The sequence below is a fragment of the Pholis gunnellus genome (assembly GCF_910591455.1).
Source record: "Pholis gunnellus genome assembly, chromosome: 10".
NCBI lineage: Eukaryota > Metazoa > Chordata > Actinopteri > Perciformes > Pholidae > Pholis > Pholis gunnellus.
In genome coordinates this window covers 7,627,958-7,652,445 of record NC_136537.1, presented here as the reverse complement: position 1 = coordinate 7,652,445, position 24,488 = coordinate 7,627,958, and the positions used below count along the sequence as shown (strand labels likewise).

General features: G+C 44.9%; 1 protein-coding gene across 1 annotated transcript in view; it reads right to left on the bottom strand.

The window, feature by feature from the left end:
* The window catches only part of LOC306702272 (connector enhancer of kinase suppressor of ras 2), a gene marked incomplete at both ends in the record, with an annotated part of 55,016 nt that overhangs the window by 8,702 nt on the left and 21,826 nt on the right, over positions 1-24,488 (bottom strand). The window contains 11 exons of the mRNA XM_079167848.1: positions 51-88; positions 4,014-4,222; positions 5,080-5,166; positions 6,444-6,655; positions 6,746-6,873; positions 11,116-11,262; positions 15,343-15,411; positions 16,414-16,473; positions 17,428-17,547; positions 22,947-22,988; positions 24,246-24,333. Coding sequence (XP_079023974.1) covers positions 51-88; positions 4,014-4,222; positions 5,080-5,166; positions 6,444-6,655; positions 6,746-6,873; positions 11,116-11,262; positions 15,343-15,411; positions 16,414-16,473; positions 17,428-17,547; positions 22,947-22,988; positions 24,246-24,333 — 1,200 coding nt within the window. The remainder of the gene's footprint in view (positions 1-50; positions 89-4,013; positions 4,223-5,079; positions 5,167-6,443; positions 6,656-6,745; positions 6,874-11,115; positions 11,263-15,342; positions 15,412-16,413; positions 16,474-17,427; positions 17,548-22,946; positions 22,989-24,245; positions 24,334-24,488) is intronic.

Below are 24,488 nucleotides of genomic sequence, written 5' to 3'. Positions count from 1 at the left end.
CTCCTTCCATCAGTCACAAGCATGTGGTCAAACCACAAACACAGACTCACCTGTCTGTTGTGTCTGCTCGCAGTGTGTCCGCTCCTCGCTGAGAGACAGAAGAAAGAAAAGACTTCATCAAAGACCTCAATACATCCACACTTCTCTTGTGCACACTTTTTGGGTAATTATCAGTACAGGTAGATAGAAAAGTGAGACAACCGACATGCACCTTATAAGAGGTGGGCATTGTTTCAAGTGTTCAAAAGATGTTGACATATTTGTCATTGGAAACGTTTCACATCCAAGTAATTGTTGACCCAGAGTGGGAAGTGCTGGTTATCGTCTTTACAGTAGTATACTCTATAAATGAATCCATTACCTGCAGCTGTAACAACGCACATTCTCAAAGGGGCTTTATGTGAAAAATGTATTCGATACAATACTAACAAGTAAAATCAAGACTGTATAGAATCAATTTACATTACAGGTAATCGACTAATACTGGCTTTTCATAATTTTAAAATATATATATATATACATATATATATATATATATATATATATATATATATATATATATATATATAATTTATTTTTGATATATTAAAAGTTGTCAGCCTCTCCTAAGAACTCCGACTGCTTCACATTGGATCAATTCCATCACCAATAGATCATTGATTACACGCTTGATTCCTCTGGTGACTATAATTTAATCAAGTATTGTTCAAAGGTGTGGAGCTGACAGTAACCACCACGATATATATAATCCTATAATCCTCACAATGGAATATATTCAACTAAATTTGAAGTAATATTAAAATTCTTAATTTGCTAATCTCTTTCCCAAGTGTGCACACACTTTTAAACGAATGTGCCTACAGGCCACCACCTCAGGGACCCAGGCACCCCGTAGAGGGCCAGGGGCCCCTGAGTCATAGCCATTAGGCCTGGTCTTTGGCACAGGGGCCTATCATCTCATAATCCATTCATTTTCCATTATGCCACAAAAAGTGATTAAATGTACTTGTGCTGCTGTGATATATCGGAAAATACATGACTGCAAGTCAAAGACATGAAACGTCACCACGACTTGTCCTTCGGCGAGTTCAAAATGTGCTAAAATGCTAATTTATTGTGTTGGTAAATAGAATCACACAGAGAGAAAGGAAACAGGCAGGTCATTAAGGTTAGCGTGTGCTTGTTAGTGCAGGATAGTGTACTTCATGTGCCACAGAATAGATATGAGTCACCACCATGAGAAGCATGCAGCTGAGAGGGTTAGAGAGAGCTGGTGTTAGCTAAACTGTTAGCGCGCTGTGTGTGTGTGTGATTGCGTGCGGCGTGTTTTAAGCACAGTCTGTCAGTTGCGCTTGTAATTGGTCTGGCTGATGCTGAGTCATGCACCTACTCATAGGGGTACGTGTTTGTGTGCATGTGCGCATGCAAGTGTGTGTGCGTGTGTGTTTGTCCAGAATAAACTCCTATTTAGACTCAGGCGTGTCTGAGGAGATGGGGATATTAGGATGAGTTAGGATGAGTCGTGAGATGGCTACCCTGAATACAAATGCACTCCTGTGTGCTAGTGTGTGTTTGTTTGTGTATGCCCGTGTGTGTGTGTGTGTGTGTGTGTGTGTGTGTGTGTGTGTGTGTGTGTGTGTGTGTGTGTGTGTGTGTGTGTGTGTGTGTACTGGCGAGTGCATGAGAGAAAAGTTCAAGAGGGGCGTGTCATAGAGTGTCACACTATCATTCTCATAATCCGTGAAGCTGGCAGCCATGCAATGACACTGATCGTCCTGACTCTCCTTTGTCTCCTCTACCTGACACACATGCACACACAAACAACAATGTGTGTGAATCTGAGAACACCGTGACCTTTCCTGCGACCACAAACAGTCTCCCTCTGAGAGGACACAGACATACACTGCAAGACGAGCGAGTGAGTCAGGATTAAGGCCTTGACGGTGATTATAGTGCCACTAATAGGCCTTTCTTACAGCAGATATTTGAACATGTCACAGTAGCAAAAGCCGAGGTGTTAATAATAAAATGAATGGTGGCTGAATTCCATTTGGCTGCTTCAGTTTTAAGGTCCTGGTATTGTGCGTGCTGGCTCACTGTGAGACTGAGTCGATGCTTATTAATTGTTGCCAACCGTGTGTGGTCTGGTGAAACACGCATGCACATACAATATTATTGTCTACACAAGTGAGACTTTTCAGCTGCCTTTAAAGGATAAAGTGGTGGTATTTTTTATTTATTATTAACAAATCCCATAAAAAGACAAACAAACTATATTTTATTCTGACTAAAAGTATGAATCTTGTGTATAATATGTAACATATAGATATATATATACTGGTTTTTCATTTTTGAAAGGGCTCAGTAATTACCTAAAACATCTGGGATCTGTAGTTTATAGAAAACGTTAATCAAACAATTGTAAATAGTGCATTTACTCCTGGGTACTATTTGCTGTTGTGGAACAATACACATTTGGTGCACTACTGACTATCTACAGCAGCAGGACAGCGTATGTAGCATTGACTCAAAATAAACTACAATGCCTATATTGATAGTTATGAAGGAACATGTCCCACAGTGCAACAGTAGGACATGTTTTCCCCAAAAAAATGTTTCTGTGGAGCCACTTTTTAAAAATGATAAAACCATGATGCCCCAATTCACAATAGGCCTTGTCTATAAATGGTGAAAAGAGCGAATTTGTGCATAAATGAACGGTCCTGACTCCTGACCATCTTTTCTGCTGTTTCCACATTAATTTATATTATGTTGAACAGGTAAACCATTCAAAGAGATGTACATTTGATAAATAGCAATTTCGTTTCATGTAAAATACCAAAAAAATGCATTTAGGTAAAATGAACAGACTCTTTTTTTCCCCTGTCATCAGTTAAACACAATGTACGCGAGCCTTTCATATTAGATTCAATGTCATAGGCTCAGTTATAACAACAATACGAACATTCGGGCTCCCTTATGTGGCTCAAAGGTGTACTGCAGATATAAATGATAAATAAAAGACTATGGGTTTGTGTCCTCATAGCGCCTCTTTTTTTTTTTTGGCAGAAAAGCAGTCGCAGGGTGCTGGTAGTTCTTCAACCCAGCGTTTCATCAAAAAAGCGCTCCAGGCGTATTTTTCTATGTTTCTATGACATCAATATCTTAACAACATATCACCACCATTGTATGATAGACCAGCATCGCTCCTGTGCTTTGTATTATCTATTAGGGCTACCATATATACTATAATAAAAAATTCCATGCACCATGAGCATCAAACAGAGGATGTCTGCGTCATACTTCGTATAGATGAGCTTGTCACCGCTCAATCTGACAGACGTAATGTTAGAGCAAGGAGAAACAAGGCGTACGGTAATAAAAGAACTCACCAGGTCTGTGTTGTGATAGTGTGTGTGCTTAAACATAGAGCTCAGGATAGACACACACAGCCAAGGCGGCCGTCGTATATGCTCTCTTCTCATTGGGAACAATTTAAAACAGACACTGGCGCTCAGAAAAAAGGCGCTATGTGGCCGCAGGCCCTATGGGAGAAATTCTGCAAATCTATTTGCTGACCCGAATGAAATCCCCTGCGACCCACCGGTGGGTGCCGACCCAGTCTTTGGGAATGACTTATAGTGTTTGGACAATAATGGACAACAATACAGCGATATGGCACAAAGGGATAACATACATTATATGAGGTTTTAGCTACATCGTTAGACAGTCGGATCAACTGGTTTTGGTCTTTTTATGGGATTTGTTAACATGAACAAAAACACAGAATATAGCCAGTCTTATCCTTTAACATGGCATGTAACGGCATTTCTCTGTCCATGTTTACACAAAATCCGCATAGAGCACCACCACCACCACCCACACGTCGAACCGACTTAACCAGACAATACTAGACACAAATGGAAGGAAAAATGTTTGAGCACCGCAACACATTTGACTTATACTTTCACTAGAAAAGGTTAAGAACCCCAGTTGAAAAACTGTGTACATACAGGCAAAGCATCGGGTGGCTGGTCTAGGCGCAGGGTGGAGGACAGCATGGAGGGGCTGATGGGAAAGCTAGGGCTGCTGGGATTGCGGCTCTTACGCCGGGAGCGTCTGGTGGAATCCCGCCGGCTCTCTCTGCCCGGACCCTCGGGCTCCTCCTCGATCACCAGGATCTTGTCGTCGCTAAGGTAACGCAACAGGGAGTTGTCTGAATCTGTGGAGATGAGAGGGGTAGAGGCATGGAGCAGTTAGAGGAGGGACAGGCTCAGCTGGACGGATGGCAGAGGGAGGAAGGGGGGGTTTAGCGTCATAGAGTCGAGGGAGAACCCCAGAGTAGAAACGGATGAGGGTGAATAGACCTTTACAGATAAAACCCCCACAGACAGGGATAGAAGTGCCTCAGAGCTGTAGCATCTGATATGGATCCACAGCCGAAGGACATACAGCTAATCCGTCTGCAATGATTATGCAGATTTGGAGGGCACGACTGCGAAATCTTGTCAGTCACAGAAAGCTTTATTCTGCTTTAGCTCCAGAGAGAAAAAGATTCTCACCTAATTTGTTTATTATCCATAATACTTAAATGTGAAAGAACCTAAAAAGTGACAGAGAGAAAGAGGAGCACAGAGACAGTGCTATTGTGCTGTAATGTTATTCATGGGCTTTCTGACGGTAGAGTGAGGATCCGCGGTCGAATACAGATCGAGCCTCGCCGCAAAACGGTGAAGCTGGTTAGAATTGGTCACGTAGAAATACCCCCCATTTCCAGAGCGGCTGTATAAATGCAATTTCCGTGCATTTATGTTTACTTGTCGCTCTGTCAGATACATACCTGGAAGATATGTATCCTCACACAACCACACCACCATGGATAACCAGAGGATGAGCTGAAATGTGTTGAGTCGAGTATGGAGCATAGCCGCGGCACCAGTCCCGACCCGCTTGTGTTACACGTGTGTGGGGCTGTGTGTGGGGCTGTGTGTGTGTGTGTGTGTGTGTGTGTGTGTGTGTGTGTGTGTGTGTGTGTGTGTGTGTGTGTGTGTGTGTGTGTGTGTGTGTGTGTGTGTGTACCTCGGCTCCCTCTCTTGCCCATGCTGGGTTCCTTGGCCTCGGCCATCCAGTTATATTCGGGAGGCATGGAAACAGGCCTGAGGTCACCTGGAACGACCAATCAGCAATCAGAGAGTCGTCTACTGGGAGGGAGTGAGGGGGGGGAGTCGCAGGAAGGCGGTGACTGAGAGACAGCGTGGGAGACAGCTGGAGGGGTGGACAGGTGAGACAAAGTGTGTGCAGGTGAGGGGGAAGGAACGGGAGACTCTCGAGGGACTGCTGTGACCTGCTTTTTTTATTTTTATAACATCAAGTAAGTTTTCTATTCATGTAAATTCCCCCACAGCAGGGACATCTGAACTAGCAGTAGTGCTGGCGAGCTAATCTGTTAGCATGCTCACTGTTGGATGACAACCACAGGTGAGCTATTATCTTACAGCTTGTCTATATATAGGAGGTTTTTCAACCTTCCTTTTCAGTCATCCTTGTCACACATATGACGGATCAACAAATGTACCTCTAATATTCACTTTATTTTGGTCACTTGGCTCCTTTTCCCAACTCTTGGCCATGTTTTTACAGTATAGCCCAGAACAAACAAACCGATCACTGGCTCTAGGGCCGTTCGTGTTTGTGCTTCAGCCACTGTAGTTCTCCTACGAGCTTGGCACATCGGAGAAGTTGCAATCTGCAACCTTGATTTGCATATTTAAACAGAAAACAATAAAATAATGATCAGTAATCAACTGGGGCAGTGTCATGGGGATCTATTAGTTTAAATCTTTACCCGATGCACCTGCAGTGTCTCGTGTTGATTAACAGGACTCAGCGGGCGGACATGCCGCTCCACCAGAAACTCTCTAAATGTATAGTTGGAGATTCTAGAGATAATTCTTATAAATCCTTAGACCTGATAGGAAGTTAGCTAAAATCACCTTGATAATAACATCGGTGAGGGAAAAATCAATCATTGACACACTGATTGGATCAGCACACGCCGACTCCCAATGCTTCCATCTGTCACATGACCCTCGCCCTGCACATCACAGGCCCCTTGAGAGTCTCCAAAAGAAGGTACAGGATGTCTAGGAAGCTGTCTTGGACAAGTGTGACACAGGTGGTGGGGCAGACAGGGAGCTGGACACAGTGTTTCTGGACTGACCCTTTGGCGTGTGATCAGTGTTTTTTTTTTTTGGGACGTTCGTAAAGACGCGTGGTAAAGACACAAAGAAGCAGAGCCATGAGGTGAGTGATGAAGGAGGAGGAGCTCTGAGAGAAGGGTGAGAAAACTGGCGGGAGAGAGCATGCCGTCCTACAGAACAAACACAGGACCGGAGCCGTTGTACCGCCCCATTCACACGGTCGAGCTGCGCTCTCCGTCTTACCATGGGTGGGGGTCTTGTCCCGCCGGCGAACCCCCGTGTTGCGGCCCCTGTCGTAGTCGGGCCCCGGGGGTCCGTCTCCCTCCAGCAGGGAGAAGTACTGACCGCTGTCCTGGTCCAGGTAGTAGCTGACTGCCTCTGAGCCTTTGGAGCCGGACTGGGAGCTCACGCTGTAGCGGCTGATGTCGTCGCAGGACATCAGACCCAGCTCCTCCCTGGGGGAGAGCAAAGTGTTCATCGTCGGTGTCATCACATCATCATATTAATAATCGTAAGCGACATCTGGTGTGTGCATGCTGACTGACCTGGTGCTGTAGAGTCCAGAGACAGGGGAGAGGATATAGACGTCCTGCATGCTGGGAGCGTCCATTTTGGACATGCCCAAAGTTCCACCGGGTGTCGGGGAGGTGCTGGTGGGGCTGGTGGGGACCGGCTGAAGGGGGGGGAGTAGAGGAAGAAGGAGAGAATGACTCGCACCTTTTCATTGAGCAATAATTGAAAGATGGTGAGGGGATCTGGGAGCCCAACCTGCAGCATTAGAGCTTCTCCTGCCTCACAGAAAGACAAACAAGCACACAGTTCACGGTGTTACGAGGGAAGGGAACCTTTTTATTTGTGTGCTCCTCCTCGTGCTGCAGTACTCCTTTTTAACGCTGAATCCCAAACAAGAGAGCTATTTCCACACAGCTGCCATGTTGTCTTTTTTTTTATATATCTGTCTGACTGTGCAGCCTCTCCCACGTTCAATCGCTTCACTATTCTGTCATTTTGTCTCAAGCCTCACACAGGGCTCTCCGTGTCTGTTCCCATGACAACCCCTCCTCTCCTCTCCTCTCCTCTCCTCTCTCCTCCTCTCTCCTCATCCCCTCTCCCGTGCTACAGGAGAGGGAGGAGAGGGAAGCTCTAGGAAAGGAAAGCTAGCGTGGCCTCCTACCTCAGCTTGACTCAAGGACACTTGGAGTCGTCATCAGGTACTCCGTGAGGACAGGGCGCCTCGCTGCGGATGTCATGGAAACTCCGTTCAAATTTCGAGTGAATTATATTTGTCCTCAGCCGGGAACAGCTGGGGTGACAAACGCGAGCTTGAGCAGACAATTATTCCCAGAGGATGGTGTTCCAGATTTTGAAAGATGTGGTGTTTTTACTGTGTGTGTCAGAGGGGGACACTAGGAAGGAGACACGGGTGTGGACAGAATGGATAAACAGACAGAGAGCCCGAGCGAAGGCAGGCAGGCATGCGTTCTCATTAAGGAAGCCCAGTGTTTCATCAATTCATCAACAGTGCATTAGGCAAATTCATTTCATATTCCAAACTTTCCATTGTCCCCCTTCCCCACCGGCCTCACTACCTCCATCCCCAGGCCTTGTCCCTCCTTCATCTCTTTCTCTCTCACAGTTCTTGCTCTTATGAAGGCAGCTTACAGTAAGACGGCTTCACAATAAATAATGAAGACGGGGTGGGAAGAGGGGGATGAGAGAGAGAGGGAGAGAGGAGAGAGCAAACGAAATAGGACAAAGAGAGAGAGACAGAGAGAGAGAGAGAGAGAGAGAGAGAGAGACACAGTGAGGCGGGGGAGCTGTGCAGTGTGGTGACTTGAGCTGCGAGTGAAAACAGTAATTTAGTGATTACAGCCCACTGCTGCCTTCATGGAAAACGGTGGGTGGGGGTAGAAGTAGAGAGCAATTGGACCTCCACAGCAGGCGAAATGCCAGTCTGTTAAAACAGCACTTAAACCATCTGACCCCTGTTGCGTCCACTCCGAACTACATAAAGATCTGCAGCTCAAATCCTTTTTAGACCAATATTCCCCCTCCCACCACCTTTACATGCACACATGCAAACTCACTCACTAAAACACACACACACACACACACACACACATACACAAACACACACTAAAATGCTTAATGTAATATTTTGACTATGTGAGGGACATGGGGCTCGGTAATAAACTGAATTCCACGAAGCCTGACAACAATATCTGCGTGTGTTAGTTAAACAAATCATACAATTGTTTATCTGCCCCTTCTTTTTTACAAACTTAGATGCATATTTTGTATGCATTAGATTTGCTAATTAACGAATTGTAACTGAGATTTGTACAAAGTGGGATATTTTACAGATGAAAAATAAACCAAATTAGCCATTTGTTGTATTCAACGAGCAAACGTGTCTGATACTGATAAGCTGAAGACGAAGGGTTATTGAGAGTGAAAAATTATTTGTGTGATTCGGATCCACTCCAACAAAGTATACTGGGTTCTTCTGTGGCCCATGCTACACCCCTCCACCATGTTTCATGAAAATGATGCCAGTATTGTTTCGTACTCCTGCTCGGCTTAAAGGTCGGACCTTAAACACCATCTGCTGATGACGATCGGGGGGTAAAGATATTAAATCAAGCGTTCCTCTTTGAAAAGATTTTAAGTTGCAATAGCCGTCGCAAACGTAAGCCAAAAGAACGTACTATGACCCATCCATAATACATACCATTACATGATGCAGAAAGTAGCAGGCATTTTAAAACAGCAATTATTCATGTATCCAAACATATAACAGATTCATGAAAGCGGGGTTCATGGAAACTGTGAGGCACACATGTGACCTGTGATGTGGACGCTGATGTGGCCTTCAGTCATGCGTGAAATCACTCCCTACATGCACATTTTTGCAGCAGCGCAGCAATAATCCTCAACTTATCTGTGAAAATCATTGCCAGCACCATTACAATGGATCATTAAATTGCTTTTACTCTCTCCTACTCGAGACACAAACACACAGAGAGAGAGAGAGAGAGAGAGAGAGAGAGAGAGAGAGAGAGAGAGAGAGAGAGAGAGAGAGAGGGAGAGAGAGACATTATTTAGTGGAATAAAAGAGGTTGCCATGGAGAGATTTGGGGTTTGGAATCACATGATAATTTGCAGAGATAAATTGTTTCCTTTGTGGATTCAGTTATAATCCGGCTGAACGTTTGCCACATTTGAGCTCAACTTCGCAGCCGCACTATTCATCCTCCAAAACCAGGCTCGGAGCTCTTGAGTGCGCATGTGTTGGTTTTGGAGAGTGTGTGTAGGTACAGTAGGAATCCAAACCTGAGCTTACAGAGTGCAGTGACCCAGATCCTCTGTCTCTCAAAGGAGCAACTCGACCGATAACAGGAAAACCTCTCTCAAACGTGCACAGAAACACACCTAGCTTTGACACACACAGATGGACAGGCGCGCATCTACGGCCATGCTTGGAAATGTGCGCACACCCACACACACACACACACACACACACACACAGGCTGTTTAGCAGGATATTTTGGATTCGGTGCATTATCTCCAGTATTTGCTGAGTAGCGGCTCTTGTTTCAGAGCCAGTAGAGCTGCCTGTAGTCGCTTATGAATAATTAAGAGCTCCAGTCTTTCTGGGAGAGGAACAAATCTAAAACACTCCTTTCTTCTCATCTCCCGCAGATATCTGTGCGCTCAGATCTGGGCGCTCACGGCGCGTTTGTGTCTCAGCAGCCCATCGGGGTAGAATTCCCCCAATCCTCTGCTGTCGTACGCAGCAAACAATAAGCTCATGGTAACGACTTAGAGCGATGATCTAACGAGGCAGCAACCTTGTTAAAGACAGACATGGTGATGAAGTTGCAGCACGCTTCCCGGTTATTACGGGCTTTTAATGGTTTTCGAGGCCATCGCAGACACTACAAAACACGAACCGGATGTGCAAGTCTCTCGTGTGAACAGACACTCACATGTATTTAGTGTTTTATACTGCTTTCACATCCCCACAGACGTGATGCTCCACAAGCACTCAGACCTCGCTTCACCCCCACGTCCGTCTCAGCACAGCTCTTTGTGGGTACCAACATTTAAATGACTTTTCTGGGCTCTGAATGAGCGACGGATTGTCAAAGTATTTGCCCTGAAGTGAAATGCGTACACAGGCTCTGACCTGTAAGCTCACAAGCATTCCCCATTTTAGATCTACTGTACATTAAAGATGTACTCTCTTTCGACAAAGGAGTTCCCTTTGGGGTAAAGGTTGAATGAATCAGGACCGAAGTCTCAGTAAAGATGAATATGAATGTGAGTGGGAGTGTGCTTGGGCCTTTTGGTGACCTTGTATTGCCCAGCGCTAGCTCCTGAGCAGGACGTTTAGGCCATATTATACCATTTAAATCATTCACACACACCACAAAGTGCCGATATAAGATGTAATTAGCTATTTTCCCCCATCACTATCTACATTTTTTCTCCATCTAAAAGAAACACACTTTTGGTATGCATGATTTCTCTTCAGATGGAGGTTTAGCTACCGACACATTTGTGAATGGCTTTGAACTGTGCCAGCGGTACGGAGGGCTGTAAAAAAAACAAAAAAAAGAGAGAGAGATTTGCTGAAAAGCTCAACAGGAGGATTGATGCAAGGTCACACGGGGAACAAATTTCCTTTGAAAATATTTGTTTAAAATGCCGGTAGGAGAACGCGGAGTGTGGGCAGCAAAGAATACGAGCGGAGAGTGAGTCAAAAATAAAGCCAGAGGTACACACACCGCTCACTGTACATGGAGTGCTAAATCATCCTGCCTCAAATCCGTCACAGTCAGTACAAGAGGTGTGCACATATACATGTACAAGACTACTGCAGGTGAGGCATCTGAGTGTTGCTGGTGTTTACCTGCAGGCCCAGTGGTTTCCAGCGCACGTTCCTGAGCAGAGCCGGCGTGGAGCTCAGGGTGTTCTGAGGCCTTTTCTTCAGCGTGAGGATGACTCCGCACGGGTCCTCTCTCAGAGCGTTGACCAGGTTCTTCAGCTGCCAGCCCACCTGAGGAGCACACACACACACACCTACTGAAACAACTGTCGCAAACAAGCTACACACACACATATGCTGGTGTACAGAATGCACTGGGAGCAGCCAAATCGGCTGAGGAGAACCACCACGCACAGATATCAAGCTTTCCAAACTGTTGCTGCAAACCACCACTAAAACACCACATGCTACGAGTTTATTATTGAATAATTGTATTAGACTGAGACAGTAGAGAGACGATAGGAAACGAGGGAGAGACCGATCCAACAAAGGTCCATAATGCAGTCCATAATCATAACCCCACGATACTATTCACAACAACCGATATACTGCACAATGACCATGAACCGTTTATATATCATGTATGCTTTCAGGCCTGTATGTTCATATGTGACTTTAGGTATAGAATTAGGAAAAACAAATGACTGTTTAATGAAGATAGCACCATCATGTGACTTATAGCATACTTTTTTCCAAGTCATTATCAGCCACCTTCACCAAATTTGATGCATAAAATACTCCCAGTCCATAAATGAGCCCATAAGATGCCATAATGCTATATATATACATTCTTCTTGGTGTGGCCCATCAGACACACATTTATTTGCCAGTTTATTGGGAAACGCTAACATTAACGAAGCCTGAATGAAGGTTATGATGTTTAGATTTGTTGAAACTTTATGGTCATTTTGGAAGGTTTCAGTTTGTGGTGCTGTTGAACTGTATTGTGTTATAATGCAGGGCGTTTCTAGTATTTGGTAGAGTCTCACTGATATGAGTGGGGTCAACACAATATCAGGTTATTCTCGGTATAAAACAATAGAATTCAAGCACCAGCCGGCAACGTTTACACCGCAAATTGATCCATTTAAAGAGCTATAACGTCGTTGTCACGTGAGTCTGACTCACTTGAAATGTTCCACAGTTTGTCTCTTTTACAGATCCATTATTCCCAGAGTCGATTTAGGTCATGTCCAAAAATCATGGCTGCCATCAGGAAATCTGCATAATTGTCCGCCACTTTGAGTATTTTCTTTTAACACTTTTAACACATTTTTGTCAATTCAACGAAACAGTGTTAACAGTACAAACGACAACAGAAAAAAATGGAAAAGGATCCAAGGACCAGGGCAAACATAAATACCACTTTTGGATCCATATGGAGAACTCAAAAGTATCGAAACATTACTGAGTCCTGTGCAGCCTTGTCAGTAAGGTATACGTTATCTGGGTTCTTTCAACTTATAATATTGTTCATTTCCAGGCTACTGCTCCTACAGAAGAGACAACAGGCATAAAATAAACTAATTCATCACCATGCCTCAGACACACTGCTCGATGCTAAATCCTCACCCAACCAGTTGTAATACCAATATACCTACACTACCCCTATGCACCACACTCTCCCAGTGCTACTGATCTGTGAAAAAGATGAAGATAAAGGAGGGCCTGGTCTGGTTTAGTTCTAAGGAAGAGAGAAGGATGGTAAAAGCGTAAGAAAGGAGTGCTGACTGCAGAGTTTTTCCTCGTGGTTCCGGCCTGACCGTCCCAGAGCTCGCAGCACTCGTCAGGCCATTGATTGGCTACACTGGTCTCAGCTACTGGATGTGTCCGCAGAGGCCACCGCGCTTACACACACACACACACACACACACACACGCTCACACACACACAGCCGGGGCTGCTCTGACCTTATTCCTGACATAATGATGACCAGCCTGTGTCAGCCTTTAGTGGCCCGCTTCCTGTACTCTTCGGCCCAGTTCGGAAGTCCAGCCATCGTTCACTAGCCACTAGAGCTTTGATGAAATTTACTACAGTATGTTTTGTCCTGTTCGGCCCACTAAAACAACAGAGGGCATACTAGGACACACTGTAACTCATTTCCTAGTGACAGAAATAGGGCTAGGTATCATTACCGAACTGGAAGAAATGTGTCCAAGTATCAAAAACGTTTAAGTACCAAAATCTGGTTTTGGTACTTGAGCAGATTTTAAATATTATACAGCTATTCTTTGATCACCACCTGATTGCTTTTGTTCAGACAACTTTTACCATTTGAGCACGTTGAGCACTTTAAAGTTTGTGCTTTCTTGCTGAGTTAGATGAGATCGATCCCACTCTCATATCTGTCCGTTTAATATGTAAAAACTACAGCCAGGCTTACTGTTAGCTTAGCTTAGCTTAGCTTAGCGTAAAGACTGTAAGCCCTCTAACCACCTCTAAAGCTTATACCAATTAACATGTCATAAATGCTGCTTCCAGTCTTTATGCTAAGCTAAGCTCGCTGTCTCCTGGCTGTAGCTTAATAATGAACGGACAAATATGAGAGTGGTATCGATCTTGTCTTCTATATCTCGGCTTGAAAGACGATATGCGTGTTCTTCAAACGATCAACCCATTCCTTTAATGGAAGAAGCCAAAGTTCTCAAATTGTCTTGCTTGTAAATACATGTATCCGCACGGGTATTGTACAATTTCAACGCCAAGCCTTTGAGAGAGAATTCATTTCAACTCTGAATTCACTGAACTGAGAGTGAACTGGACCATGATCGTGTAACCCTTGTTAGCTCAACCGCAACGGTGGACAGTACACAACAGTGTATGTCGACAGCAAACACAAGGCCTTTCCTAACCAGGCCGGTTTAGAAAGGTTCTGTTATGCAAATATGCAGAGAGCGAAAGGGAAACAGGGAGAGACCTACCAAAAATAATAATAGAGCATAAACTGCTGCTGGAGAGGTTTTTCAAATCCCCGGGGTCTTCATTATTTTCCCAGATGCTATTACCTCCACATAATTATGTTGCCTCTTCAAACAATCAGTTTGTTATTTGAGCAAATTCCACATTTTACCTCAAAAGAGAAGCTGAGCTAAAAAGTCCTGTTTTGAAGTGGGTCTCAAACAGAAGCTCATGCATAGACATGAAGGCAGCGCTGTTGCTAAATACGTGGGATAGGCCTACATAATGATTCCATAATGTAATGGAATTTGTTCCTTCAATATTCACATTTATCTAATTCTTGAATATGGAGCCTCACTAGATGGACTTATCAGCCGTGATGTTGGAAGAGAGTTTGTAGTATGTGGACATATTTCCGCCCCAGCAGCTCGATTTAAGGATTGAAAAACTTGCTATCTTGAAGGGAGACTTCCTCTCCCTCTCCTCCCCAAGTCCCTCTTTACTTCCTCCTCCCTTTTTTCACCCCACTCTCCCAGCTCTGCCTCATCCCAACATCCCCTGACTGCTTTACTCCCCCTTTTCCCCATCACACACACATACACCCACACCTCTGTCTCCCCCCCCCTCTGCTTATCTCCTCCCCCAGAGTGAGGGATCAGAGTGCTGAGGGTCTAGCCGAGGGAGTAATGAGGGGTTGGAGCTGAGAGCCTGGCAGGGTGAGATCTGCACTGTCACCCCGAGGAGAGGGAGAGGGAGAGAGATAACACGCGGCTCCATCACGCATCAATCAGCGCCTGCATGCCCAACGAGCAGCACCTATCGAGACATACAAGGAACTACTTACGGGAAAAAGCACGTAAAAGACGTCTACACACAAGTCCCCCCCCCCACTTGCAAATCTCAAATAAACGCTGGAACAAATCGTTTGTGCCAGAGCTGACAGCACCAGCAATAGACAGCGCACTCAATCACATGCTCTCACAAGGCCCCGTTCCATTTAAAATGGCTGCCCATTTCCACGCTTCCCTCTGATGTGATGAGTTGAAGGCAGAAATACAACTTATTCAATTCGGAAAGTGGAACATGAGTTCACATTTCAAACCAGACGCCTCCTTCAGGGGTTTGGAGCGACAATGGGAGCAAATTCCGGAAAGAGTGAGCTGACAATCACGCTGGACTGAACAAAGGTAACAATCGTCCTATGATCTGCTCCCGCAGCAAGTCTAATTAGCCCACATAGCTGCACAGGCACAGGAAGCGCCATTGGCGGCAGCGGTGGTGTTGGTGGTGGTGGCGGCAGACATCGTGCTCCTTGACATATCGTCAACATAGCACAGGATGGAGAGGGAAAGGCGGTTTGCAGTGACTCTTTGTGACCACAGTGTTGTGTTTGGAAGCTTGTTAACTCACCACTGTCTGGTGGTTGACTTGGATCACCTCATCCCCAGCATGGATCTTCTTACACAGGTCTGCTGGAGACTGCAGAGGCAGAAATTGGAGGATAGAATAGAACAATGGGAACACATTAGTGGTGCAACGGACCATAGTTGATGCGTGATCCCCCCCCCCCCCCCCCCCCCCCTTCCACGGTTCGGCACACATGTGAACCGCAAATTAATTGCACAATTTAACCACCACAGTGTGAAATAAAGTTTTACAGCCAATCAATACCGGCCGATATTCAGTAACGATATGGGATCAGCATAAATGCTTTCAAGTCGCCCATCCTGCTACATTGTGAACGACAGACCAATGTTAAATTCGGCAGGAGGAAAGCTAATGTTAGCAGCGCCGGAGCTAACGACTAACGTATGGAGGTTCCATTGAGTTACATTGTGATGTGTTTATTCCCTTTTCAGTAAAATTGAGTATTGGGCAAAGGTAAATTATAACGTGATGATGATGTGTTCAAATGTAATCTGGAAAATCGCTGCCTTGAGATGGAATTATGACCTGTTCAACTTCTTAACACTAGAACTAATAATAAAAACTACGAATGACAAGATTGTTTTCATCAGCAAGAATACAATCGTTACATTTTCTAATGATCTCAATTTGATGTTTTAACGCAAACAACCACTTTAGATGACAATAACAAAATAAAAGCATAACATTTCAATTTCTTTACGGTTTACAGTGACCTCAGAACAGTTGAAATCATTTTTTCGCACGGCTGTGAAGAAAAACAGTCTTGAGCCTTGTATACCAGCAGCTATAGCTAAAGTCATCAAAAACTATCAGCAAACGGTTTCGGCAGCAAAGAAACGGGATCGGGGCATCTCTAAAAGTTCCCTTTTTTTCCTCTCTTCGGATCTGTGACGCTAAACCGTGATACGATCTGACTCGACAGTTTTGTGATCCCTGGAACCCATTCAGGATATGTTGCTGTAAGGCATGGACTCGTTGTCATTGTGTAATTTGAGACAATGAAGTGTAGTTGGTGTGGTGTTGAGCTTCCTACCGGATGAAACAAAAACTCACATTCTCTGTGGTTCCGGTGATAACGTGGAGCCCGTCATACGTCGATTTGATATACATCCCCTGAAACACAAGCACAGGGAGGGAGGATTATACAACGCATACACGGAGAAATACATGCTACGTGTTACATCTGTCAACATGTGTCTATATCTGCATCTCTGTTGGACTTTTGTCAGATTTAGCTCACAAAACCGAAGACTTCAGACTTGACTTTGACTCAAAGGGAGTGAGAATTGACTTACTGATGGGTGACAAATTAAAGGGATGACTAACACGAATTGTCTTAGTGAGGTTTTGGTCGGGCCAAGAGGCTCCAGAACAGATTCACTGGTTCTTGTTTTAGATCTTCCAAATCTTTGAACTCTACGGGCACTCCTCCAAAAGATATTCTCTCATTTCGTGTTTTGATGATGACGGTGGCAGGGAGCACCGCCTTAACTTGTCGGTGCAAAATCTCCAATCGGGTTGACTTCAGAGGCTTTAGCGTACGATACACATCAATTCTATACTCTTCAAATCATTCGGTGACCCCCTCAAGCTCTGTATGAAAGCTTTTGTTGTTTTCCCACAGATTTGCTCGTCTTTCCAATAATTCGTCTTCATCCGTACTTGAAATTTTACCCAACTAACGTCTTGACGTGAAAGCAAAAAACATTCAAGTCTCACATAAATAATGAACACGAGTGTAAAAGGCAGGCATTGCATATTTACACACCTTGAATATTTAACTATTTTTCCTATCATGCATTCAAGAGACGATTTATTCAGTCAGTGTGAAAACACTACCAACAGCTTTGAAAGAAGACTGTTCAAATGCTGTGTGAAAAACAATGAATAAAGTCCAAAAGCCAATCTGCTCGTGAGGAATTGTGACGCTAACACGCTCCTTGGAGCTGAGGGGGAACTGCAGAGTCAGGTGATGATTATCTGTGAACTTTGATTTATAATAAGTTATCGATTAGTACACTTTTAAAAACAGCTCTGGTGGATACATGTGCTCAGCTGTGTCCTTACCAGCCCTTCACTGGGCATGATGCTGGTGAGGTGGACCACCTCCAGGTGGGCAGACTGGGAGACCAGAGAGTCTGACGACAGAGAGATGATGTGGTCGCATATCCCCGCTAAGGTCTTACACTGGAGATGATGTCGGAGGTAAGGAGAGCAGGAAGGGAAAAAAAAGAAAAGACAGGAGAAAGAGGGAAAGAGAGAGTGAGTGGCAAAAGAGTGAAAAGAAAGTTATCGAGATTGGTTTTGGTTCGCGAGGGATGCCGTGACCTAGCTGGAGGAGGTGAAACAGAAATCATTTCATCAGATTGTTCCACATCGCCACTTCCATCACTCCAGCACACAAACTGTTTCCTGTCACAGTCTGTCCACGGGCATGCCCACAAGACACTGTCACAGACAGAGCCACACATCACCGATACCAGCCAGCCCCGAGGTGCCCGGATGACATTTTCTAACATCTAAATTACAGAACACAGATTTCATTTGTTCTTATCTGTCATTGCTCTCTTTTATTTATTTTTTTTATTGGGGGGTGGGGGGGGGGGGGGGGGGGGGGGGGGGTATAAGGGCTATTTTTGGATTTGCATCAACTAAACAAAATCCGACACACCGTAGAGTGGTTAGATTATCCGTGCTCCAGTTGTAGTTCCACTACACCTAAATACCTAATACACATTACCTAATGCGTATGTGCATCTGACCAAATACGCCAAGTAAAACAACGCGGCTCCACGTTGCCTCTGTTCCAAATAGACCTTGACTGTTTTTCAGGGCATTTGTCTGCTCGGTCATGCACGCACGTTAATTTATCATCGGCAACATCTCTGCCTTCTAATCGTGGCTGACTGACTACAGTGGGCTTACAGAGACCGTTACCCTGGTGATCCTGCCTCATCGCATCGCCGCTTGGTGCGCGCGCGCACACTCACACACACGCGCACGCACACATACACACAAACACACACAAACGTAACAGACATACTTGTCAGAGAATATATGTTGTCTGCATTCACACAAGCAGCATGATGGTGATGAACCCTGCATAAAAAATCTTCTGATCTCAATCTTAATGAGCAATTACTGGATTACGGTTGATGAAGTGAACAGAGGAGATCTTGAACACACACATACACACACACACACACACACACACACACACACTATAGCTCAGAGCCTATGATTCATCCAGTGTGAGAGAAAAGGTGGATGATCTTCAGCGAGCTGGCTATTTGATGCTTATGCTCTCCCTGTCTCTGTCTCTCTCACTGTGTCTTGCTCTCTCTCACACACACACACACACACACACACACACACACACACACACACACACACATTTCCATCCTTTTCTAGGTCAGTTATTTGAACATTACACGGCCTGTTTAGTTTCCTGTTTACACAGAGAGTAATATTGTGTTCTATACAACGTGTAGGCTCCGCGTTACGTAGGACTGTTCGCGTCATCCGCTGATACCAAACAAGCTATCATTTGAAAAAAACAAACCAAAAAGGGGAAATAGATAAATAAGTGATAAATAAGTAGAGGAGCAGCAGAAGCAGAGTGTGTCCAATCCCGCTCTATGGAGCTATAAATAGCATGTGAAGTCCCCAGCTGGAAACCACACAGCCAGGGACAATGTTGTGGCTCCGCATGTATCCCCTTTGATCATTGGACTAATAGTCTTGACCTGGGATTAACACGGGCCGAGAGACAAAAAGACCCGCTACCAGCGTGGAGACTCTCGACTCCCCCAGCTCTGACACACCCTGCCTTGATCTGACACGCCTCTGGGGAATCAGAGCGCAGATTATGGGGAAGTTAACTTATGTGGCTGGCTGGCGTGAGATTTAAGAGCAGTCAAACAGAAAGGCAGACATAGTATGCTGCCAAATGGATTAAGCTCTGGCTGCACACTCTCCTCACCCATCACCTCCCTCATTGTCACTCTCGCATACTTCCCCCATCGGCTCGCACCTTCTCTATCGCGCGCGCACACACACGCCGGGGCGCGGCGCAGCCACACTCCACATGCGTGAGCATACGCGGCAAAATACAAACCTGGAGCCGAGACGCAGGGGGAAGATGAAGAGATGGGGAGAGAGAGGCAGGGAGGGAGAGTCCGGGAGGAGAGGGGAGAGAACAAGGGGAAGGGGAAAAACACACAACTAGGACAGTCTTATGTAATTCCTCTCATCCTTATGCATGCATGCACATAAAAACACACACTCATACACACTTCACGCTCCATCAGACACACACAGACTCACACATGCTCATATCTTATCTCCTTTGCAAACACACACACACACACACACACACACACACACACACACACACACACACACACACACTCTCTATCCTCGTCCATCTGATTGCTGCAGGCCGTAGTCTGGAGGAGAGCAGAGTAGCAGTGGGGTTTTGCATTATTAAGCAGAAGCTGACAAACGCACAACTACGGCTACAGTAGCTACACGGCAGAGCTGACCAGAGCATTAAACAGTGTCTGGACCCCATTGTGCACACTGGAGACTCCCTCGTACTGTATGTCTGTCCAGAAACAACCTCCATAAATCATTAAAGCCAATCTACCAACACCACCATGAAGAAAGACCTGAGTTTAAAACTTTCATTTCTGTCATTCTGTAGAAATACACCAGTAAAATGCAGACCGGGTCCTTTTAGAGTGTCTAAAGTCAATGAATCGAACTAATGCATTAACATGTATTAGTTGTGTTAATAACGTATAACAGTTTAACGTAGTAGCAGGGTGAGGTGTGGCTCATTTAATCTACTGTAAATAATGGCGTCGTTTGAATATTATTATGCTTGTGATGAAAATTTAAATCAGGGAAGTTAAGGTACCATGTTTCTCGTGAAATTCTTGAGTAAATGTACAAGATAATGTTTCACCGCTGGTCTGAGATGTAGTTTTCTCAGAATTAGTTAGTTGGTAAGTTAGCAGTCAGTTAGCAGTTAGGTATTTCTACGTCATCTCAAAAATGTGGTCCAGCCCACGCTGGCTTGAAAACGCTTGAAAATCCAAAATACAGCAAAAACTTTCCCACATGTATAAAACAAACAAAAAAAGATCTTAAGGCTAGATTCATTGAATAGAATGCATGTCTATAAACACATTTGGAAGTAGATATCCCACTGATTAGCAGAGGAGAGTGTGAAATAAATGTTAATTGTTTCTGATAATTGTATACCCTGTACACCCTGACGCCATTTTCACTGTGGCTTTTCCCACGTCTGCCAGTCTGCTACTACGGCATATATACACAAATAGAATTGTTTTTCTTAACAGTCACCTCGCTTCAACTCTCAGTTCTCCTTTAACCTTTACCTGACCTCTTTGTTCCCCTCCTAACTGTCTGTTTCTGAGCAGACGGCGTCTCACTTCCTTTGGAAACAGTCTGTCTCTAAGCTGATCGCACATCAGCATGTGCCACCTACATCCTTTAGAGCAAAGGTGTGAAAGCCAAATGTATGATCTGAGCTAATTAGCATATGCTGTAATAAACTCTTTTTATCCTTTTTACTCATCTTCTCGGCTTTCTCAAGGTAACTGCGAAATGCTTTGTATGTGACCAACCTGGTCTCCATGATCGATTATATACACGATAGACTCTAAAATCATTAAGAGGACACATTGGACAAGACCGCCTTCCTGTTCCAAATGGAGCTACTGTCCTGTCTCAAAATTAAGAGGTAAAATATGACCTCAGCATCATCATGTATGCCTGTCTGTTGAGAATGATTTAGGGGCAGTTTCAGCTAATTAATTTCTAAAACACCTACAGTAGTAAACAAGGTCAGCAAGAAAGCAACGTCTCAAGACAAACACCTCCTCCTCCTCCTCCTCCTCCTCCTCCTCCTCCTCCTCTCTCTCCCTCCCTTTGCGGTCTCCCTATTTCACACATAAACCTCCCACACATAACAGACTTAGTCAAGAGTAGCCTAGAGTCTGGCACCCAGGGTTTGTGTGTGCGTTTGTTTATGTGTGTGCACACATGTGCAGAGCCATTTCAATAGTTGAGCTTCCCTGATGTCCCTGTCCTGTGTGGTTAACGGGCCCGTAACAACAGAGGTAGACGACAACCAAAAGGCTGAAGGGGGGAGTCGCTTTGACGAGGGGGGACATCGCATCACGGGGACACCAGCGTCTCAAATACAGACTTATGATTGGTTTTGTTTGTAGATATATGTAATACAATACATATATATACTGTATACTAATGGGACATTTAATGTGGGATTTATTATTTCTTGGCGTAAAATGGTCAGATATATTTTCTGTGAACTCCCCCTGCTAACGTTTCATTTGGTTTCCTCCACCTGACCTTGAATGGCAGCAGTCCTGAAGTGTCCCGATCCGACTGTCAGCCCGGATCAGACACTAGCTGCTCACTCGGTTTCACACGTGGACACAGACAGTTCTCCGTCATGCATACATGCATGCACGCACACACATACACACACACACACACATACACATACACACACACACACACACACACACACACACTGACATGCGTGCGCATAGACACACACAACCACGCACACAGAAGCTAAATTGGAGCTTTCAAAAGGCCTCGGGCTCGCTTGCGCTTTAACATGCAGTTTTGTGGCACAAATTCCCACGAAAAAAACACACACACACACACAGTGCTCTGACGTGCAGACGCCGACTTCCACGTGGAAAACACACACATACGGACGTTTTTCTGGTTTTTACTGTGTTTATGAACTTGTGCAATTTTTGTTGCGAAATCATTACGATTGTCATCGCAACCAAAATTGCAAAAAGAATGTGTCTACCAGCAGAGATATGACTTCATTAAAGGAATAGTTCCACATTTTAGTAAACACAGTAAAAAGCTGGCATGATTCTGACCAAAGATAACTAAATCTTCCTACCGCCACCTCCACACACGAGTTATTCACATATAATCATCATGTTATGTCTCCTTTGTTTTATCTGTACAAAACCTGAAGTGAAAAAATCGCAACTTTTTATGGGATGGTGTGTTTGTAAGAGGTCATGACCAGACTGTTTCTTGGCTCGGAGCAGTAACTTCCTGGAGTCGCTGCTGGTTACCTGGCAACTGCTCTTTTTTACGGATTTGTACGGCCTAAATAATCTAAAATACTGTGTTGTCAGGTGTCAGGCTTGCTGTTTTACCCTCGTTTCCAACCCTTATCTAAGCTAAGCTAACAGTCTGCAAGAGAGCTGATGTTCCAGATTACTGAACTACTCAGTAAAGGACATTCTGTGAATAAGAACCTTAGAATATGTTGAATACAGTACTTTACAAACTAATGTGTGATCCAACCAGAGAGAAAAGATGCTGAAATAAAATCAGACTATTCTGTATACACTATAGGATAGCTGTCTTGATGTGTTGAACTATTTTATCTTTGCATTTAATAGATGCCATTGTTGAGTGTGCAGTTGTGCCTCTTCCCTGTTCTCTGTGATGGACACAGGCCAAAAAAACGTTGACATTTTAAAGCAGAAACTTACCACATGAAGAATCTTATTCTCTGTCTCGTACACGGTGCAGTCCTGTAAAATGAGAAGAGGACAGAAAGAGAGGGAAGAAGAAAACATGAGACGGAGAAAGCATCAACGTGGAAGCTCAAATATCTTCCTCCGAATATAAAAAACAGGATCAGGGGGGAAATGAGACTGCTAACAGGAGGAAAGATGGATGACTTATTTTTCGATGAAGAACATGTGCAGTCAGCTATTTCATATCTAACCTTCCACATTATGCATATTACTGTATAATCTCGGCGGACTAAAAACATTGGACTGACCAGTTCTGGATCTGCTCCGCTGCTTGGAGCCTCCGCAGGATTTAGAAACCACACTATTCGAACATGACAGATTGTTATTTAACGATAGCTGATAGTTAATCTATTTCTGGGAAAGCAGCCCACTGAATCCACCACATGTGCGTGGTAGCCGCTAATTCATCCATTTGATGCATTAGTGCGGGCGCTGCTGCCACCTTTGTCTGTGCCGCTGCAGCCTGGCAGCCACATGTTCATTTGGCCCATTGTGGACCTAAACGGTGGCCCCTTTCTCCTCCCTCTCCTCTGGCCCTTGTAAGTGGGGGGGGTGTGGGGGGTGTGGGGGGGGTGTGGGGTGTTATCTGCTTGGCTCCAGGACTCACTCCGGGCACGCGCACAAACACACTCTCGCACACTCTAAGCGGGCTCTTACAAGGGAGGACGTGGATGGAGTCCAGGAGAGCAGACATACTTTCTGTCCAAACAATGAGATTTCTGCAGTATCGAGGGTGTGTGTGCGTGTGTGCATGTGTGTGTGTGTGTGTGAATGCACTCCCAGTTTTATTTTCTAAAAAAAGTGCATTTGTGTGTCCAAATGTGGTGAATCCACACGAGGGAGCGAGCCAGAGGGGGAGCAGAAGGAGGACAGGAAATGAAGGGATGAGAGACCCCTCGCTCATTCTCCATCAGGGCCCACCAGTTAAGCGGAGGATGTGGTCCAACAGTGAGTCAATGAGCACTTTGCCCACGGCTGTTACTGAGAGCGACTCGTCCCATCAGCCGTGCCGCACACAGCCGGTGGGGAGTGGGCATATGTTCCACTCATAGTCAAATCTATACAAACGAGCTATAGACCACAACAAGCTGTGTGAGCAGCGTTCGCTCCCAATCCGAACCCACTTTAGCTCTGCCTTTTCACATTCACAATGGTGACCTTTTATTGTGTCAGTGCAATGAATACGAGACATGATGGATCGTGTGCTGCATGCGCCCCGTGCGTCCCGCGAGAGTGTGTGTGTGGAGGCACCTGTTGCACAATGGTGGTCAATTCCAGGCAGAGCTGCACAATGTTGTTCTTCAGTAATGAGTACTCTGTCACGCTGGCGAACGGAGACCTGCAGCAGACAGGAACAAAAAAATCGTCGAACTTTTGTCGAAACATTGGATTATAGCGTCCTGGTCATGATGTCATTCTACATCTTGTTATTGTTTTCATCAAAAGCTCCTGTTTTGAAGTACAGCGTTTATTTTCCCCAGGGTACAATAGCTC